Source organism: Amphibalanus amphitrite, unplaced genomic scaffold (genome assembly GCF_019059575.1).
Source record: "Amphibalanus amphitrite isolate SeventyFive unplaced genomic scaffold, NRLGWU_Aamphi_draft 000585F_arrow, whole genome shotgun sequence".
Classification (NCBI taxonomy): domain Eukaryota; kingdom Metazoa; phylum Arthropoda; class Thecostraca; order Balanomorpha; family Balanidae; genus Amphibalanus; species Amphibalanus amphitrite.
In genome coordinates, this window is record NW_024882079.1 from 98,375 (window position 1) to 119,353 (window position 20,979).

The following is a 20,979-nucleotide window of genomic DNA, read 5'->3' on the forward strand; positions in this document are numbered from 1 at the left end:
AAACTATGCTTAACTTAAGTTGTTTCCTTAATTATTTTGGCAAGCACGTCTCAAAAATTGACATTTTGTTGAGCATCAACGCCTGCGCAGGAAAGACTACGCTCGCTTCGTCTTTATGAAGCAGATGAACCAGACTGCCAACCGGTGCCCTAGCTCAATCATTTTTTTTTTCTTTCGTTACAAACCGAGTGAAAACAATGTTTGTCATGGAATATGAACCAGTAAAACGCCTTTTGGGCGAAGAACGAGCGAGCGAGATAGTGAGCCCTGCACGTGCGCAAGGGCGAGAGGGTACTTCCAACGGGCTTGTGCAAAGCACCCTTCTAACCGGTCGCTAGCGGTGTGCCAAATTTGAACGCAATCGGCCCAGCCGTTCCTGAGATCTGGAAGCGGCATTCTGCACGTGCGCACGTGCAAACGGGTCCAAAATGACTTTTGCACGGCACCCTACTAACCGGTCCCCAACCCTGTACCAAATTTGAGCGCAATCGGCCCAGCCGTTCTCGAGATCTGGAAACGCCCCCTGCACGTGCGCACGTGCAGTAGCACCCCAACCGTAACACATGCAGATGAATTATCTGATGGAGACCTAACTGTGTACAGAGTTTCAATTCAATCCGCCCAACCGTTGTGCCGTTATTGAGGTTGCAATTTTGGGGGTTCTTAAAAAATGTCCCACTTTACCACGCGCCACGTGCGGTGGTTGGCAAGAACGCATGGTGGCCATCACACCACAGAACTTTTACGTCCAAGTGACATTAGGTAAAGAAGACCGCTTGTCAATCGGATGTCCCGTTCCTAAGATATTATAGCTTTTGAAAAGCGTCCCCACGGCCGGCCGGCCGGCCGCTCATCCTCAGGATTTTCCCTTTATTAACCCGCGCCCCGTAGGGCTACCGGCGGACCCTACCACCCGTAGGGGGGGGGGGCCGTATCGGCCCCCCCTAAGATCTCGGAAAGTTACCGGCCGATTTTCAAAATTCAAACGGCGTTCGATAGCCCCACCCGGGAACTACCTTGTGACCAAATTTCATTGACCTAGGTCAAACCGATGACGTCACAGGTCAGGTCAAAGGTCAGATTTTCACCGTTCACAGGCAATTCAAGAAATGTGCTGTGAAAGCGAGTAAATTGGTTATTTATTGAAAGCCATCGATGGTACATTGTTCGTCAAACACATACTTTGCTATCTGAGGTCACTGATACCAGGTCAGGTCACAGCGAGGTCAGGTCACCGGGGGTCACAATATGAATGTGTCGTGTGATACATGTTTTATGGTCCATTTTACATGACAAATGCGATTATGTGGCTTAGGCAGCCTTTGGTGCCAGCCTAGGTCACGTTTTTGTGAAGGTCAGGTCAAGGTCAGGTCAAATTAGGTCAAATTTCAAAGTTGATATTTTTGCATAAAATGGGTATCGATTCGATGCAGCTCGTCACGGGGAGTCTAATGGTGGTCTTCGTTTTGCTCTACGAGTTCTAGAATTGCCAAAAATTGAGTTTGAAAATTTGACGTCATCATTTTTGAACAGTTTTTTCGCTATAACTTGGCCAAAAAACGAGGTATCGATCTGAAATTTGGTATGTAGATAGAAAACGGTAGGCACTATCACATATATTCCGGTTTTTTCGAAACTCAAAAAACTTTTTGGATTTTTGGCGAATATATCCAAAAAAATGCTTTTTTGATTTTTGGGGGTCAAAACTCAAAAATTTCAAAAATTTGAGATAGCAGTTTTGTAGCCCTGTCAATTCTACACCTTTTATGTCTTGATCATTTTTCTGTATCTTCAAAGCTGTAGTCCTGACAGGTCTTCTCGCGAAGGTCTTTTTTCGGTCGAAAATGACAGAACATGACGTCACTCTGACGTCATTTGTGGCCAACCTATCATAGCCTCTGGAAAATTTTTTGGTCACAATGTGCAAAATTGATGCCCGGAGGGGTCCTGAAAGTTTGGTGGCAATATCTCCAGCCGTTTAGGAGATATCGACCGAAAAGGACAGGGGGGGCCGTTTCGGCCCCCCCCCCCTACGGGGCGCGGGTTAAGTATGAACTCGCTCGCTCGCTGCGCTCGCTCGCTCGTAATAAAAAAGTTGTATGAAGCAGTTGCAGACCACACGACTGACCTTGAAGCGTCATGAGTACCCAGGACGAGATGGCCAGCTGGTACATGTAGCGCCGCGCCAATCTCTTCCACATGATGAGCCCGATGAAGACCAGGTTGACGGTGATCCACGCCGTGATCCACAGGATCACCTGCCGGCAGTGCACGGTCAGACACGCCGCGGAATAATTCAGTGGCGCTGACTCACTGCCGTCACGCGAGCCGCGCCGAACGATGTTTGGAGAGCGGATTCGGCGGCGGCATCAAGGACAGTGATCGGCAACAAGTGAAAACCGGAATTAACTAAATGCGCACTTTCAGGCGAACATTTGAAATTCAATGTAAAGAAGAGCAAGCAATGCGTTTACGTCCTACATTCGTGTTGAATGATAAACCACGCTAGTAGACCTACAGACCCCGAATGCATGAGCAAGTAAATGCGCATCAGGAACGGATTTTCCTATTCGTCCAGCATTACCATCCTGCGCATGTATCCCCGGTCACAGATAAGGTAAGTAATACTCGTATACATTTGCATATGGTGTGATAATAAATAAAGCATATTTTCTCGATCAAAAGACGCTGATATCCCTCAACATCTTCATTGTCAACATCTTTTTCGCAGAGCTTTTCATTTCATAATCTATTATTTTTAACGAGGGTCGGGTGGCCCAGTCCATTTACTAAACAGCACTGGAGCACCATTAACCCATCAAAACGCTCCAGCCGCCTATCCGGCTTGGGCGAGTGGCTGCCAACAGCGCCGTCTTTGTGTCACCACGTCAGCCATCCAAAAGGGCTCCAACTTGAGCCAGCCTTCTCGTTTGAAAGACAAAGGCGTCGGCACCGGAGAAGCCACTCCCAACGCACCACTAATGACGCTGACAGTTCTCTGTTGACTTATTAAAACACGTCCTTGCTTCAGATGAAAAAAAAAAACTGGTATATTATGGTAAGTCGTAACCCAAGAAGGCTGGTCGTATTGTGATGGTGTGACGAGAAAAAGTCTTGAGAAGACAAGGTAGGGTCGGCAAACAGCACAGCAGTTCTTGGAGCAGCTCGGCCTAACAAATAGACTCTACGCAAATATCACATAGCTCGCACAAACCATTTTTCAATGTGAGCAGGTGCTCTCGCTATATTTTTTGTTGATGAATTGAGATATACGTCGACGCTTATTTCCAATCTCCAAATCTGTTCTCCCGTGAATTTTCCGACGGTTTGGGTAGAAACTTTCAAAAAAGGTACAGCCAGTCTGTTTTTCTGTTTGCTTTGTCAAACTTTTTTTGCCAAGTTTGTCTGTCTTGGCAGATCAAGTACCTAATGCTGCAGAACAAGCATACGAATAGACATATTTGATCAGGATCGGATGATTGGACCCTTTTTAAAAGGGATCTTCCATGCTTCCCGGATATTCACGGCAAAAATGATAAGGGTTTTGGAAAAACGCGGTGATATATTTTGTCTGTTTGATTCCCTTATATACGCAGATGCTGAAAATCTATCGAAAACATCACCATTCACCAGTTGCTAAAAACATCACTAACAAACAGGCTATAGGACCAAAAGCATAAGTTTTGCATATCACCCCATTAGCACATTAGCCGGATGGATGCATTTTTCTGCAGCCAGGTATCAAATGAGGTATCAAATGTGATCTAAAGAGTTAAGAACTATGTAGGTACCTATACTGATTGTACTGATTGATGTTATGGACATCCAGTTTAGGTAGGACCGCACGGATCGCGGGAATGGCAGGTAAACGATCACTGCTTGGAGACGTGATCTTACTTCAACTGTATGTACAAAAGTCAGGTTGATCACAAGAAGAAACCAACAATCCGTTCCCAATATGAAAAACAACTCCAATACGAATCTGGTAACTAACTTCTGACGACGACGCAAAAACAGGAGGATGTAACATGTCTTTGGTTCAGTTCAATGCATTTCGAAGGGGTTCATTGATTTATATTCATACGTTTCAGGGCCAGATAAATTGAAAAGAGAAAAACAAAGAGTAACTAGATATAACATCACCGAGCTACGTACATCGCTGCAGCGTTGCAATCTTCCTCATTTGATACCTGGCTGCAGAAAAATGCATCCTAACACACAAGAGATTACGTGTTTGTATGTTTTCGCTTCAATAGCTCCTCTACTGCAATAAAATTCGAAAAATATCTGAATCCAATACAGGGCACGCTCAGACCTCGCAGGATGCATTACATTTTCTCGCTGACATTTTAAGATTCCATACAGGTTTTCCCATACCAGTCTTTTGGAACGTTTAATCGAAATAAATGCAGTTGCATGTCTTAAAGCGAAAAAGGAGTTATGGAATGACAGGTCAGGAGACATACCCATCAAAATGTGAAAAGGTCGCGTGTCACCAAATTCAGCTGAAAGTATAATCTCGCTGTCAAAACGTCATACGGCACCGTCTCGGCACTATTTAAAACTTTGCATGAACGCTGGCACGCGAGACAGCGCGCGCGCGGTCGCTGGTTCCGGCCGGGCAGGGTGACTGTCCATTAGGCCATTGGGTGCTGACGTCTGACGGCCGACAGGGTGACGGCGACAGCCCGGGGCATTACAGGTCAGCTCAGCGCAGGGCGACGGGCGCCTCATCACACAGGACGCTGCCGGAAGGCGACATGTCACCGCCCGGCCGCACACTGCAGGCGAGCCCGACTCAGCGACATGGCACATGGCCTAATTGCGCTAATGGGTGCGAGACTGGGGTCGGGTCGGGCGGGGCGGGTCACGATAGGACATACTGTTGCTGAGGAACTTGGCGTCGGAAATCGACCGGCACCAAGACTGCCGAGGCAGATTTGTCGTGTTTGCCGGTCGGAATGCTCGCAGATCAGGAACTGGCCCATATAGCGAGTCGAGTGGTTTGTTGAAAAAGCACCTGCAATAATGTGTGTGCATCGCGCTGCAGCATCCCTTCGTAGCATTATGTCTCTAAGTCGAAAATCAATGCAGTGTAAAAATGATAGAAAATATTGGATAAATATTCCAGATTATATTGGCGTAGCCTGAAATGAGTATCTCACCAAACTTTAAAAGGTGTGCGGCTGGTTGTGGTGATTTATACGATATCAATTTGACAAATTCCCTATAACGTTCGGTGCAAGAGCTTAAAGCTTTTCATTTCAGAGATATATGTTGAGTATTTTCAAATAGAAATATTATGATAATGTTGACAGTCAAATCGAATGCATGGTAATACAACAGCAAATGTCTGACAACAAATAGATAACAGAGGCTATCCGTAGCGTATGCCACAGTCAAAGAAAGGTGAGTAGACTGACGACGGTCTTTAAGCCCAAACCCCCACGGAGCCACAACAATGCATCAATGATTCACTTGAAATGCAAACAAGATGCAAATGTTCCATTACCTCAGAATCACGGCGCCGTAAATCGTGAGGGCAGCTGCAACGTAGCCGATCCGTGCAGTTCTTATGCTGTTCGGGCATTCGGAATATTCAACGTGCAGACTCGCCAATAGACGTAGGACTTCAGTGGGGATGTGCGGGCTACTTGGGAGTAAACTTCCGGAGTCGTAGCTTTCTTTTATTCTACGAATGTCGCTGAAATGCCACTGTTTCCGTCTCGTAACCAGAGTTAATTGTAAATTGCAATAGACAATACGTTTCGCCCACGCTATAGTTTTTATTGTTTTATTCGCCCACGCTTAGTTTTATTGCTAGAAAAAAACAAGCCAACGTCGATTTCGGATTCGTCTTTTTATAAGACCAAAAGCACTAAAAATCCCATGACATCTGATGCTAAGCCAGGTCGCCATTTACCGTCTTCCTCCGTGAGCAATATGTGGCGCCGCGCTCGTCTGTCTCACCAAATTTGCGGCTATCACCACCCCGACTGCTATAGATCACACCGGGCGGTCGCTGTCCCACAGACACCGTCTACCTCTGTGCCACCACCGCCGCCTTCCGTGCCTCACTTTTGACACGTCAATTTGCGATAGCGGGCCGAGGAGCGATCGTCCGTGAGGCGCGGCTCTGTCGGCGAGACGACGGCTCACGGTGGGCGTCTCTCCGTGGTGATAATGCTGGGATGTCCCACCCTACTGGAAAACGGTGGGACTTTTCTCTCGGACCGGGGTGGAAGCAAACGTCACGTCACTCTACATGTATGGGCCGCGCCCCGCGGGTGTCATCTATCGGGCCATCATCGCAGACAGCCGGAAGTGTTGTAAATCACCCTTCACATTGATGTGATCGATGAACGATTGTAGATAGTGTTACGAGCTGTCAATACTGATTGTGCATTTAAGCCCCCTAGTAAATCCGCCTTGACAGTGAGCGTCTCGAAAGTGTACACTGTACTTGTGGCATTAATATGTCAACACCCGATAACCTACATAATTAGATCACTCCTAGATACATGATACACCTCAACTCAATCAGAGTCAAGCATAAGTGTTGGCACAGGTTCGGTATAGATGATCTCAGCACTCAGTAGCCATCCCTTTTGGCAAACTTAGAGCGTTATCTGGCGAGTTTGGTGAGAAGCCGGTACAGTGCCGTGACCAACACAACAAATATTATATCATGTACGGATGACTGTTGCTATGAACAAAACTGCTGAAATGACATGCTAAGCGTGGGCATATATTTCTGTATATGATGATTTTAGCTGTCACTAGGAAAAGTTAAGGTTAAATTGATTTTGTTCACGATCTGTTTTTTTTCAGCATGGTATGGTTGGTTTGGATCTGGGTTCATCAGGACAAGGTCAGATGACGTACGGTCGCGTCAAATAAAAATCAATTTGGACATCAACAACAGGTCAGAGTGCCATGGTATTCCGTTCCGCGATGGGGGTCACTGTGGTCATCGGGGGCACTGTGGCCACTCCAGACAGGTGACAAAACGCAGGCCGACAGGCCAAGCTGGGGCTGGAAGGTCACAGTGGTATGTCGGTTCATAGTCGAGGATGGCCTGCATGCATCAATTTCCATTGGGGCATGGTGTGGTACCTTTATTTCGCCTTTTCGTATTCACTAAACATAAGACCGTTTTATATCTATTAAATCAAATTTATCACCGTGCAAAAAGCTTTAATTTCCATCAACCTAACTTGGGCGGACCATAAAAGTAACGGGGTTTTCCCGACGTAATTTTGCCTGCGCGCTTTTACGCGTAAACAGCTGCTCTGACTAATCGCTTATCGCCAGCTCCCTATTTCTGGCCAGATGATCGGCTATCACACGCTGGCACAGCCGTATCGCCACCCACTACCGGTCACCCCCCTCCCCCATGCAGGCCAGACATCTCTGCTCATGTGGTACCGGACATGGGACCTCCCGCCCCGTCCCGTCCTGTACATCCCGGATGCAAATTTCCCAAGTCTGGATCGCTACGAATACAAAACGATATTTTTGCTGGATAAGTAGGTATGCTTTCTAGAGATAAGCAATGATGAGTGTTGGTTAAGAAACAATTAGCATCAAGCCAAAAGGCTTACAAAAAGAGACTAAGCGTATTTCACATCGCAAAATAACATTTCACATGACGTTATATCTTTAAAACATCTATTAAAAACATGAAATTACAAATCCTGTTTGGCTTGCCAAACCAGAAAATCGTTTGAGTCTTGCCTACCACTTGCCAACTTAAAATATATTCATGCCGACCATAGACAGTTTATAAACGTGTAATGGACTTATTTATATCAAGGAAAACTTGGCATTTGCCTGCAACAGTTCAGATCTCGCCCTCGGTAATTTGTTTCCGGAGCGCCAAGACACCATCTACTGCACGTGACCACAGGCACAGTCTGGTACTGAGATGCACGTGACTGATGTTCGCCTGTGGCTGACCGGAAGGGAAGGGGGGCTGACCGGTGGGAGGGGGGCTGACCGGTGGGAGGGGGCTGACCGGCAGGGCGGCCGTGGGGAGACCGGTGGCGGGTAGGGATGATGACTGGTGAGAGAGAGAGAGAGAGAGAGAGAGAGAGAGAGAGAGAGAGAGAGAGAGAGAGAGAGAGAGAGAGAGAGAGACCAATGGCAAAAAAGGATGATGACTGGTGCTTGTGGTGACATGGTGGTGGCGGCAGTGTGTGTTTACTTGTGTGCGTGCGTATCATTTTTACCAAAAATGCAAATGTGGACCAAAAGTGTGCATCTGCATCGCCATGCACTTTACATTCCGCACTGAACAGGTGGTCAAAGTTCTTATTATCAGTTCCTTCACATCACACTCATGAGGTAGCTGCATGCATGCACTAGAACCTAATACATCATGACTATTCAGAAAGCAATGGTATTTAAAAATGGATTCCAACACGGTAAACCACGCAGTAGGCATCTAAGTTTCATAAAACGCTTATCGCTAGCGTGTGCTATGTTATGCTATGGAAGTTCCGATTGTGTGAGATGTCAGAACTCAGGACAGTACCCTTGTTCCCGTGGCATTACACAGGAAAGCACAGTGCCGTGCTTGGAATAAGAACAAGGTAGGTTGATTTCAATGCAACCGGTGGACGTTATCGTTTGCACACCCCATGTGGACAATGACATTCAACCTAGAACGAGGGGCGTAGCCTCGCGAGTGAGTGGTTGCCGTCGCCGCCTCGCCATATGCTATGTAAGAGATAGGCCCGAGTTGTAAAATAGATTCGGATATGAAGGTGGGGTAACCGTGATGTATTGTAATCTCTACTGGTATTACATATAGACTGGCATTATAATATATACTTATTATTATAATATCTTCATATAGACAGCGTCGCGGGTCGGGATGTTACCAGGTGTGGGAAGAGTGAGGGAGACAGAGACAGAGACAGAGACAGAGACAGAGACAGAGACAGAGACAGAGACAGAGGCAGAGAGAGAGCGAGAGCGAGAGAGAGAGATCAGGAAAAGAGAGATCAGAGAGAATGCAGAGGCTCTTTGGACTACAGATCGTTACAGATGCGTCATGGGGTAGTGAGGGGGCAGTGTTGCCGCCGCAGTCAGCCAGTTTGTCCATCACCAGACACCAGGCTGCGCGCAATCAGCTAATAGCCGGCGGACACAGCCCAGCTCGGCCGGCGTCAGTGATCCATGCGGGGTCGCTGCAGAGGCGCCACACACCCCGTGACCCATACAGGCGGGACTGGCACGGAATCACCCACCAACAGGTAGTAGGGGATTTAGGAGGTGACATTCAGCTGCTAAGGTAGGCGTTCGTAAAGGGTATGAACTTATGGAACTGCATTGTCGACGTTCCAGAATTTCAGGACTCAAAAATGTCCTTACAATACGCAAAGGCAAGACCTACAAATTCACTTCCCCGCTATTGGCTTCCCCTGCCACCTCAAAGCCTCTCCTTTGACAAAGTTTAATTACTGATGCTTACACAATAGCGCACAAGTCTGCTGAGACTCAAACGCATCTACAAAGATGATCAGTCTCACCCGTCCCACTCCCATCTTCCCCCCCCCCCCCACCCCCCATCCCATCCCAAACACACAAGTCTGTGAGCTCGCAGTTCGCACTGCTCACACTGCCAATCGCGACAAGGCAGCGACAAACAGCGTCGACTCAGCCCGTCAGCTCCCGCAGCTAGCGGAGAGGGAATGGGAATAGTTGAACGGCAATTCAGAGGTGGAGATAGGCGAGGCCGGATTCAATATTCCGTCGCCAAACTTTCGATATAGAAGGCTGGTGAGGCGACGCGGGCTTATTTTACTCTTTGGATATGCGACTACAAGAAAATTTATTCACGAAGCTGGAATATGCCAGGATGAAGTCCAGAGAAGAGTTAGAGATTCTAAATTACTTTCTGGTTTCTACACAACCAGCTTCAGAAGCTGGTGGCGCGTCATTACCACACAGAACAAACGCTAAAAGAACAACACAATATTTGGTTCAGCAGAGAACTAAACCCTGTTTCCGTATGCAAAGGAGGTAACTCTATCTGCCTTTTCCCGATAGAATACACATAGTGCTGCAACCCCTTTCAGTGATAATGGAGCCAATTATGACCAAAAAGCGCCAGCATTAACTCAATTGAGTGCACTTGCTTAGTAAAGTTTAAGTGCACCGTGTTTGGCAAAGCAGAAACAACTTTGGCGTTAGCGACACCATATTCAGTGGCTTATTAGTACAAGTGCGGCCCATTGCACTGCTGTTGCAATGTGCTGCAGGATGTTCGGTGCAGCACGAGGCAGGCAACTCAGTTAATTATCATTCAAGCGATTTCGATGGCTGATTAGACAATGGTTATAGGTTATATCATATTTCGACAAGTATACATAGCTAATCGGCATGCACGAGTTACGCTTATCGCAAGGTTACGTGGATATACATAGGTCAACAGCATGTAAGTCCAATTCTGAGAAAGCCTGTTCATAAGAACCTTTGCATCAAATGGTAGCTGCATATGTTTTTGTCTGTGTCTACATCTTGTTTTCTAATCTGCACCTATTTGCTAGACGAACAACGCGCACGACGTGAACGCTCTATCCTTCGCCCGAGTGGGGGGGGAGGGGGGTAGCTACGCCTGCGAGTTTTTTTTTTGCGTGTGTAAAACAAAACCGCGGTGCGCAGCGCCGCGAAACTTGGTTTAACTTATGATACATCAATTTCGCATCGTATGTAATTTTTTGGCACCGGGTCACATGAGATTAGGTCACCAGGTCAAGTTAAGTGACCATGCCTCTAAAAAGTTTGTGATTCATTCATTTCTACAGCTTACATCCCAGAAGTTTGAAACTCAGACTTTTGCATGAGGGAAGCAGTACCAACAATTTTTGATCTCGTAATTTTCGTATCGGTGACCTAAGGTCAGGTCAATTTTGTGACCTCTCCATTATAAGTCGATGGGAGAAAATTGAAATGCTCTTTCTTTTCGGCCGAAAACACTCAAACATCGGAACGCATGTGGATAAGGCAAACTGAATAGGAAAATTGCACGTTTTATGCCCCTCAGGTCATCTCAGGTCATGAAACGTAACTAGCAGTTTTGGCAATAACTTTACATAAAAACATGCCAGAGCGCTGAAAACACCATGAATGTGTTCAGTTAAACAACAAGAATCGAATGATATGCAATATGACCTTTTTCGTGACCTTGACCTGGGGTCAAATTTTTAAGTTGAATTTCTCATTCGAGCGTCTCGATGATACAAACGTGGTGCTGGTAAAATCAGCGTACTACAAGCTTGAAGTCAAAAGTGATTTCAGAAAAACTTGTTCCGCAAAAAAAGTCCAATTTTGAGAGTTTTTGCCCTTTTGAGGCTAATTTGTTGACCTTAGGTCAAATCTGAGAACAATATTCAGAAAGGTCTTTGAATGAACTATCGAATGCGCTGTTCCGCGCACGGCGCTGTAGCTCTATTGGTTCCTGACTTATGTGCTGCTTTGTGAAAAGTTGTCAAAATTGGGAACAAAAAGTCGCGATAATTTTACCTTTGGTGACCTCCAGTGACCTCAGCGATGCCTGATCGAAAAATGACCTTTATAATGTTGAAAGATCTTATAGCGGGCTATCTATTGCTTTTACCGCGTCTTTCTAGCTTGCTCATTTTCCGAGATAATGTGGTGTGGCCAAAAAGCTCCCCCCCCCACCTCCCACCATGGCAAAGCAGGCCGAGAGGCCCATCCCTGCGTGGGCTATGCAACTTGGGACACGACTGAATCAAAATCAGTGATAACTACACAAGAGAACATGAGCAATTGCTCAAATATATGCAACAAATTTCACTTAAAAAGCAACATTCTTAAATTAAAATTTGTCTTGAAGCACCCACAAATGCATGCTCATTAAAATGGTCCATTTGATATGGCATCATAAAAAGCCTTTTGGCCTTACAGACGCAATTCAGGCCAGCACGAGAAACGCTTTACTTAAATTTATCACAATTGTTACGGCACGCTTGCGAGCGTTTGACAGAAATATTTCCCAATTACTGCTAAAACAGTTAAATGGTTCGGCACGATAATCTAATAGAAGTGCACCTGGCGCCATAAGGAGTGCAGCCCCACTGCCATGACCCGAGAACGTTGCACCACAGGCCGGCAAAAGCTGCAACATTCGCTCACTGAAAGCAGACTAGCTTTCCATGCATTCTGAAGCGTATAAATGTCACATTACGGTATTATCGTTCAGCTATAGCTTCTGAGAGGACAAAAACAATAACTTCATAGAGCACACTAACATTCTCACACCGTTGGCTCACTGGTGTGGGACATCCCAAGCCGACCAAGCCCCACTAAGTTACACAGTTGATATGTGAAAGTGCACGCTTCTTGCGATAAGATCTGTGGATGAAATCGCTCCGACATGGAGCCTGCGATTTATGCCGCGATGAAACTCTGAGCAAAACTTTTTCTCAGTTTTGACTAAGTTTTGACGTCCTCTATCAATGGACTATGTCTGTTAGTGACATTATGAAATAAACAAAAGGGCATTTCTCATGCACAGCGAATGCCTGCTCATCCGTGACAAACAAAGTTCATTGGCGTACCATCGATATGCTCCTGTCTCCTCACCGAGATCCTAACAAGCTGGGCACACGTAGACCGCGTGCCATGGGAGGGCACACAAACCGTGTTCCTCCCACCCCTCCCCACCTGGCACCCGTCTTTGATCTGAGCGATCCCTCTTCAACACTCACCCTGGAGTCGACGTGACTGTCTCGGACCAGCGCGAAGCAGCTGAGTAGCGCCAGCTTCAGCTGCAGGTCGACAAAGTGCACCATGGCCAGTCCGCGGCGCCGCTGCCGAGAGGCGTACTGCTGGTAGCCACGCTCCAGACGCCGGCTCGAGAAGCCGTTGGTGACTGAGGGCATGTAGACCCCACACCAGGTGCGACTCCGCTGGGCGTCCTCCCAGGCGGCAGTCCAGCCGCCGCCGCCGCCTGTGAACAGAGGTGAGGTGAGGTCAGGTCAGCTCAGGTCATGTCAGCCTTGGCCTCCTCCCAGGCGGCAGTCCAGCCGCCGCCGCTGCCTGTGAACAGAGGTGAGGTGAGGTCAGGTCAGGTCAGGTCATGTCAGCCTTGGCCTCCTCCCAGGCGGCAGTCCAGTCGCTGCCGCCGCCGCCCGCAGGTAAAGGTCAGGTCAGGCTAGGTCAGAACAGGTCAGACAGGGTCAAACTATGCGGCAGTCCAGCCGCCACCGCCGTCTGCGGACAAAGGTGAGGGCATGGGCCTGCTTTGAGGCCAGGTCAGGGCAGGTCATATCAGGTCCAGCCGTTCACCCACCATTACCGTTTTGTACATGGCATGAAGGTCAGGTCAAGTCAGAAAAGAGGTTTATTAACCCTCTACTGCCGTCTCGACCCATCGCCTCTCAAGGCGATTAAGCTGTTGTCTATGCATTGCTGGCATTGCTACGCCTGCAACGAAGATCAGATCAGGCACCAATTAATGTGCCGTCACCCGCCATTGCTAAAGAAAGGCTGGCCTAGACTTGCTCTGAGTCAAGCTTCGTTAGGCAAGATCATGACCCTATCAATTTATAGCGGCATTATCATCTAAAGTTATACAAATCAGGTCACTGCATCAGTCTTGTCAGGTCAAGTGAATCTACGAGCCCTGCACTCATCCCTCACCGCCGTCCACAGACACACCTACACGTCTGCTTACGTAACCTCAGGTCAGCGAACTGACCCCGTCCCGGATAATGCTGGGGTCAGTCGCCGGGGCTCGCTGATCTGGCGTGCACGGGGATCGGCGTAAAATCGGCCATCTGTCCGCAGCCTGTCAGCCGATTCCCGGAGGGACGGTACCGGGACAGGGCGCACTTTGTTCGGACAGCGAGCGCCGTCAGACGTTACTAGAAGGCGGTATCTCAGAACTGCCGCCATAAAATTCAGTCAGTGAAGAATCGTCAGCCCTCTATCAGAATCACTGATGGCGCTCACGGGGGATTATAGCAGCGCGGTTGATATGGATACCGGCTGCGGCTGCGGCGGCGGTGGGCTCCCTGAGCCACTAGTGGTCCTCATTACCCTCCCGCAGCGGGCGCGGCACAACACTACCGACGGCCATCAGACGCTCCGGGCCGCCGCCGCCGACGAGCCAAACACGCCGTCACACGGGCAACTTCTCCCCGGGCGCCGCTCCACGCCGCACTTCTGGCCAGCCGCGCCACATTTGTCTCTCCCCCGCCCCCGCCCCCGCCCCGGGCGATCTGGTGGCGTCGCAGAGCCGGTCGTTTGTCCTACCGAGGATCAGCCGGGCCATCGAGACACGCGGACGAACAAATGAACCTCCGCTTTGGACTTCATTTTCTGCGCCACCGTGGCAGAGAGCACACATTTCGATGGAAATTGGCGGCAGATGCAGGGTCGGTTTTGGACGCTGGGCACGAATAAACCTACACACGGGCGTGGACACTTGCGTCAGTCCAAAAAAAAAAAAACATCAGACATTCCCGGCAGATGTAAAATAATTGCACGCAAGTGCACTTTACGAGTGAATTATACATAGCTAGCTGGGGAATACAGGCTGATCTAAGATGAAAAAGGAAGAGGCTTGCATCAGGCAGCATTAGAGATATAATCTTAGCATGCAGCGACGTTAATGCAACCAGAAAGGATTGTCGTTGGCTGTTACTGGCAAAGTGTCAATTGCAATAGCTACCTCGTTCCTATCTCGACCCCGACCCAGAACACAATGAACATGAATATGGGTTGAGCGATTCGGCATCCGAGATCAGAATTCAATTGGCGTTGAGATTGTCAGGGCACGTCCCACGGGGGCACGGGTGACGCTACTGTTCTTACAGCGAACTGGGCCTGGATCCAAACCAATCGGCACCGCCACGTCGCTACCGTGTTCCATAAATGCAGCCGACGCGCTGGGTCGGACTGGCCCAGCAGACTTGGACACCGGCGCTCGGCCCGTGACCTGCACGTGTTTGACGGTGACGGAGCCGGAGTGGGTTGGTGGGGAGCTGGTTGACAATCGCACTGGTCAGTGTCCCGAGGGTCCGGTGGACCCACGCGCCAGCCGCCAACCCTGAAAGACAACAACCAGTCCCGATAGCTTGCACACAGGAAGCCTTGATGGATACCAGGCAGCGCTGAAGTGATACTGCGTCTGTCGGCTATCCCTGACGTCAGCCAACCCTGATATACAGCAGCCAGCCTTAGGTGACACCACTGGGCTTACATTAGACCGCGACATAAGTCAGTCCTAAGAAATGACGGTCAGTTTGAGTGAGAGTTCAGCTCAGCCATCATAACTCGGGTGACAATCCAGAAGTTAGCACCGAGTTACCGCTCAGCAACCACTGCTGTGCGACAATCCGGCACCTCTGCCCTCGAGCGGCAGCCTGGCAACTATATGTATGTAGTTTCGGTTGACAACATGTCTCCGGCACAGGAGCTTGTGCCACTGAGACGTGCAGCAGGGGCTAAACACAGAAAGGTTTCGCGGGAAGAGCTGTCACGCCTACAGCTTTAGAGACACAGAAAAATGTTTAAGACATAAAAGATGTAGAATTAACAGGGCTGTAAAATGCTATCTTAGATTTTTTAAATTTTTGGATTTTGACCCCAAACAATCAAAAAAGTTTTTTAATATAATAGCCAAAAATCACAAAAGTTTTTTGAATTTCGAAAATCCCGGAAAGTATGTGATAGTCCCTACAACCTTCTATCCACATACCAAATTTAAGATCGACACATCTTTTGGGCCAAGTTATGGCGAAAAAAAATATGTTCAAAATTGATGACGTCAAATTTAATTTTCAAACTACATTTTAAGCCATTCTATACCACGTAGCGCAAAACAAAGACCATCAATAGACTCGCCGTGACGAGCTGCATCGAATCAATACCCATTTTATGCAAAACTGTCAACTTTAAAATTTGGCCTTTTTTGACCTGACATTTACCTGACCTCCACCAGAAAGTGACCTAAACCGTACCTAATGGTCTTATAACCAACACCAATGAGTTTGAAATGAACAAATGGCCATAAAACACGCATCGCACAACCCTAGTAAAGTTGGGTTCATGTGCTGACCCTTGGTGACCTGACCTGTGACCTGACCTGGTATTATCAGTGACCTCCAATAGCAGCATATGCACTAGGCAACTTACGCCCTATCGCTTATCTTTGACAAAATGCGTTTTACTCGATGTTATAGCCGCATTCCCTAGAAGACCCGTGAACGGTGAAACATTTTATCTTTGACCTGACCTGTGACGTCATCAATGACCCCGAGGTCAATCAAATTGGAGTTCCTTCAACAAATTTTACAGAGCTATCGAACGCCATTTGAGCTTTACGGATCCGTCCAGTAATTTCGGAGATACGTGGGGGAGGGGGAGATAATTCCCCCCCCCCCCCACCGCGCGGAAGGTAGCCGGGAGGCCCACCGCCTGCTGGGAGCGCGGTGCATGGGTAATAAATGATACTGTCACGTCAGCGTGCGGCCGTCATTGTGGGCTGAACATATTGCCAAATGGCATTTACCTACTGTTAGATAGATTCGAGCATCTGGTCCTGACACCATCTCAAAGTTTCGTAGGCGTCTGTGTTTTTACTGATGTGATCTGGGCTGCACCTACATACACATTGTATAAAAAAGGTATACACGTTTCAAACGCAACGGTTTGTCCCGTCAATGTGCACTGAGCAATAGTCTGTGTCTGTGACGCTACAATTCAACACTTCTACAGCCGTAACTTCTCCGCATTAAATGACGAAAGCGCCGCGACATTTTCATGGCTTGAGCAAGTTCACATCAAGTGATGAGCGTCAATCGGTACGGGTCGCCAAGCTGCAACTTGTCACTTGTCAGAACTATCGACCATTGTTTCTCTTTTGTGAATGTCATTTTCATTCGTCAACTGTCCACCCTCAAACAAGGGTTTGAGCGGTATTATTCTTCCCGAGATACCACTTATAAATAAAAGCGACGTCCATCTAGCTTCTCCATTGCGGTCAAGAAGTCATATTGCCCGAAACTTCCAGCCTGGAGAATCGACTTATGCATCAGGAATATCTTGAGGAACGAAAACTGTTTGTCCAGAGGCCAGTTTTACAAACAGAAAATAGCCGCCTGCCGGAATTTTTTGCCTAAAGACCGCTTCACATACGGAGCCTAAACGGTTAAGCCCTATCCGCTTACGTGCCCATCGCGTTTACGCTCCGTATGTGAAGCGGTCTTTAGGCAAAAAATTCCGGCGGGCGGCTATTTTCTGTTGGTAAACTGGCCTCTGATCCACTTTCCATTCTGAGTCATGGACATTGCGCAATGCTCTACTAAAAGTTCCTCTCGCGTGACGTTGAGAGCTTCTTATACCTCACGTTTCGCGAGTATTTTACTTGATATCGACGGGATGGACCTCGCATTTAAAGGTCACTGGCCGGCCTTAGTAGGCGGTGTTGCGGCAACAATAACATTCTACGAAGTGGTCCGGGCCGCGCCAGGTGGTCTCCGTTTTCCGCCCGAGGCTCCCGTTAGTCGGCGGCAATGCTCCTCCAGTGTCTCGTCCGTGCACTTTGGACGCTCACTTTCCTGAGGCCCGTCTCGGTCTCTCGGCGGCCGCGGCGCAATATTGGTCGGTAGTGGGGTGCTCGGCTTAGCTGAGTGTCTTGAGACGCTAATTGTTGGAATATTAGCGTCATTGGAGAAGCAAGACGCTCACTCAGGTTCGAATTGAGACGTTTCCACATCCGTAACATGCAAGAACCAGCTTGGCAAATTATGTGGTACGGGAATGTTGCAGACATGTGCTTGGATCCGAGAGCTGGATCTATGATCTCAGTGGATCTCTCGACAAAATAGAGGGGTTGGATCTATGATCCGAGTGGATCTCTCGACAAAATTCAGGGGTTGGATCTATGATCCGAATGGATCTCTTGACAAAATTTAGGGGTCGGATCTATGATCTCTGTGGATCCAGCGGACAAAAATTTGTGGAGGACCTATGATCTGTATGGATCTCACGACAACATGTAGCCAATGAAACCCTTATCCTACATAATTGTACACCTTACAGTGCAATACAATTGAGAATTATCACTTGTGGACATGGTTATTGGTTAAGACCACTTGTAATCATTAGGTATCATCATTAAAGGGACAGTATCATCGAAAAAAAAATCAATGTATGGAGCTGATTTTTGTTTTACTAGCATTTCTTATTTTCCTGAATCAGAAAAACATAGTTTGAGGACCGAACTCGGTGAAAAATATTGCAACCACATTTCATTTTCATGATTCATTTTCATGAGCGAACCACCACTATACAAGCATGGCCGCCATTTTGGAAGCATGCAAAATTACTACAGAACTGGCGCAGATAATACATTATTGACGCTACGCTTACGCGGTCGTTCTTCTGATTGAGTTGTCCTTAGGGAGAGGTAGCCTTAGGTATTGCCTATAAAAATATCACGTGACAATTGGAGGGAGTGACAATTGGACGTGACAATTGACAATGGGAGAAAATATCACGTGACAATCACGTGATAAACGTCATACATTGGAGGGAGATTGTGATTCAAGCTGGAGGAATTCCTTTGTTGAGCCGCTAGAATCCGAAGGAAACAGCGGAAATTGCCTACGACTATTTAATGAATTTAACGGTGATGAATAAGTGCGAAAAACGTTTTGGCTTTATAAAATTTGATGAAATGACCAGGGTAAAAGTTTTATTACTGGCGGTCAATAAAAAACGGCGCAAACATTTAAACAGTGAAGATAGTGAAGCACGATTCAAAGTGTGGTACACCTTTCGTACTTTGAGCGGCGATAGCGGGATAACGGTGTGGAGCTTCGAGGATCGGTCTTCAGTTTCCGGACCAGAAAGGTGGGGCCTATGCAATGTCAAATTTCATCAAAATGGTGATACTGTCCCTTTAAATTTGAATTTAAATAAACAACGTTTGTACTACATTTAAAATAAACCAAGAACATGCATATTGCTACTTTTTGTGAGCAATTGTAACTTTTTCATGACAGCACTGATGACAATCTTATCAACAAGCTACAGCCACTTTAATTCAATGAACAAACAGTACAGACAGATGCAGTGGCAGCAGGGCACTGCAGATTTTCATTTTGGTCCCATTCTTTCCATGCAACGCCAGTAGGGCTAATGTTAAAATGCCAAAATCTATGGGGGCACTGTACCCTGGTGCCACCCCCCCCCCCCCCCCTGTTCTGCCGCCTATGGACAGATGTTAGGAAATCAAACCTGGAAGCCAAATAGGTCAGTTTTGTTCAAAATAATCCAGCAATCCGCTTCTGCCAGGTATGAAATCCCAATCCAGAATGTTCGTATGAGCTATTAGTATGTGCAACACAATTTCGATTTAGTAAGAATAGCAACCAACCTCTAATACTTTCCTAATAAAATTACAAGTTCAAAAATGGCATCAACTTCTTCAGATTACCTACACGTGTGGTGCCATGCTGTGCTTTTGTTATGAGAGAGCCTCCCAAAAAAAGACAAACGAAATTCATAGCTCACGTTTTGGTAATATGCTTTTATTACGTCATTATCGTTTGACCAATGAAAAATCTTAATTTGACCAAAACCGTAATGATTCCAAAAGATTCCCCGTAATAGGCCCTTTTAACTAATGACGTAAGATATTATTATTCTTTTGAAAAGTGAATAAAATAAAGATGCAAGGCTCACACCGCTCAGGCCCATGTAATACCGTTTCAGCTTACGTTTACGTCATTAAATTCAACGCTTCAAAGATGATATTCACAAACAATCGTATCGTAAAATTATGTGAGGCAGAAAAAATGAACATTCTTTTAAAAAGAACTCCAGACTTTTGAAAATCCAGTTTTATTTTTTATTTATTTTCATTATACTCGAAGGTAGAACGCTTAGCTCATTTGTTATTTGAAATGACGTCACGAATTCTATTTAGATACTGAATAATCATTTTACGGTAAATATCCATGGCCATTACAATTGATATTTCGCTTCCCATCACCATCGTTTCCGCAGGCTGTTGAATATTTTTATACTTTTGTTTATATCTCAGTTTATTTTTTCAATAATTCTTTCAATAGATTGAAATACCTTTACCTAACCAAGCCACATGTGTCAGTATCATCTTTTATTGTTTATCAATCAATTTTGGTAGCTGGAAACTGGAAAGCCTGATGGTTGTCTAATGCAAGATTGTCTTATCAATATCATTATGTAGATTCTATTTTCTAACATAAATTGTGATGTGGTTGGTACCTAGTTATGTATTGTTCATTAGTCATTACTTTGACTTACCTCTATGTTAATTGTTAATGCAAACTTTTCTGTTGGTATGTGAACTGTGAACAATCTTCATGTCACTCAATTCTCTCAAGTTGTGTCCGTCATGAGCCTCCTTTATTTTGTATTCTGTATAATGTAACTGGATGCTTTTACTAATATGGCCTTTGTATAAGATTGTTTGTTTCTAACCATACTTTGGTATTCATAACTTCTTATGAAAGAAAGTTGTTCACATTTTGAGCACCTATGAGCTATGATCCCAATGGATCTCACGACAAAATTGGGGAGCCAGATCTATGATCCGAGTGGATCTAGCGACAAAATTGAAGAGTCAGATCTATGATCCCAGTAGATCTCTCGACAAAATTGAGGGGTTGGATCTATGATCTGAATGGATCTCGGATCGGGATCCATGGGATCGGATCTCAGATCCATTTTTCCGGATCCAAGCACATGTCTGGAATGTTGTATGGTCCATTGACCGTCACCATTTTTGAAACCTTTGAAACTGGAGAAATGCATTCCGCTTTTTCTTCACATCATTGAAAATAACTTGACGAGTAGATATTGTAAACTAAATAAAAAACGCATTGCCCATGACGACAAAGAAAGCCATGGGATTAAACATTGCGGTGTAATAAGCATTGCAAGTATGTTTAC

General features: G+C 46.6%; 1 protein-coding gene across 1 annotated transcript in view; it reads right to left on the minus strand.

Moving 5' to 3' along the window:
• The window catches only part of LOC122394326 (adenylyl cyclase 78C-like), a 68,214-nt gene that overhangs the window by 34,430 nt on the left and 12,805 nt on the right, over positions 1-20,979 (minus strand). The window contains exons 2-3 of the mRNA XM_043391110.1: positions 12,741-12,982; positions 2,129-2,258 (exon numbers count right to left, since the gene is read on the minus strand). Coding sequence (XP_043247045.1) covers positions 2,129-2,258; positions 12,741-12,982 — 372 coding nt within the window. The remainder of the gene's footprint in view (positions 1-2,128; positions 2,259-12,740; positions 12,983-20,979) is intronic.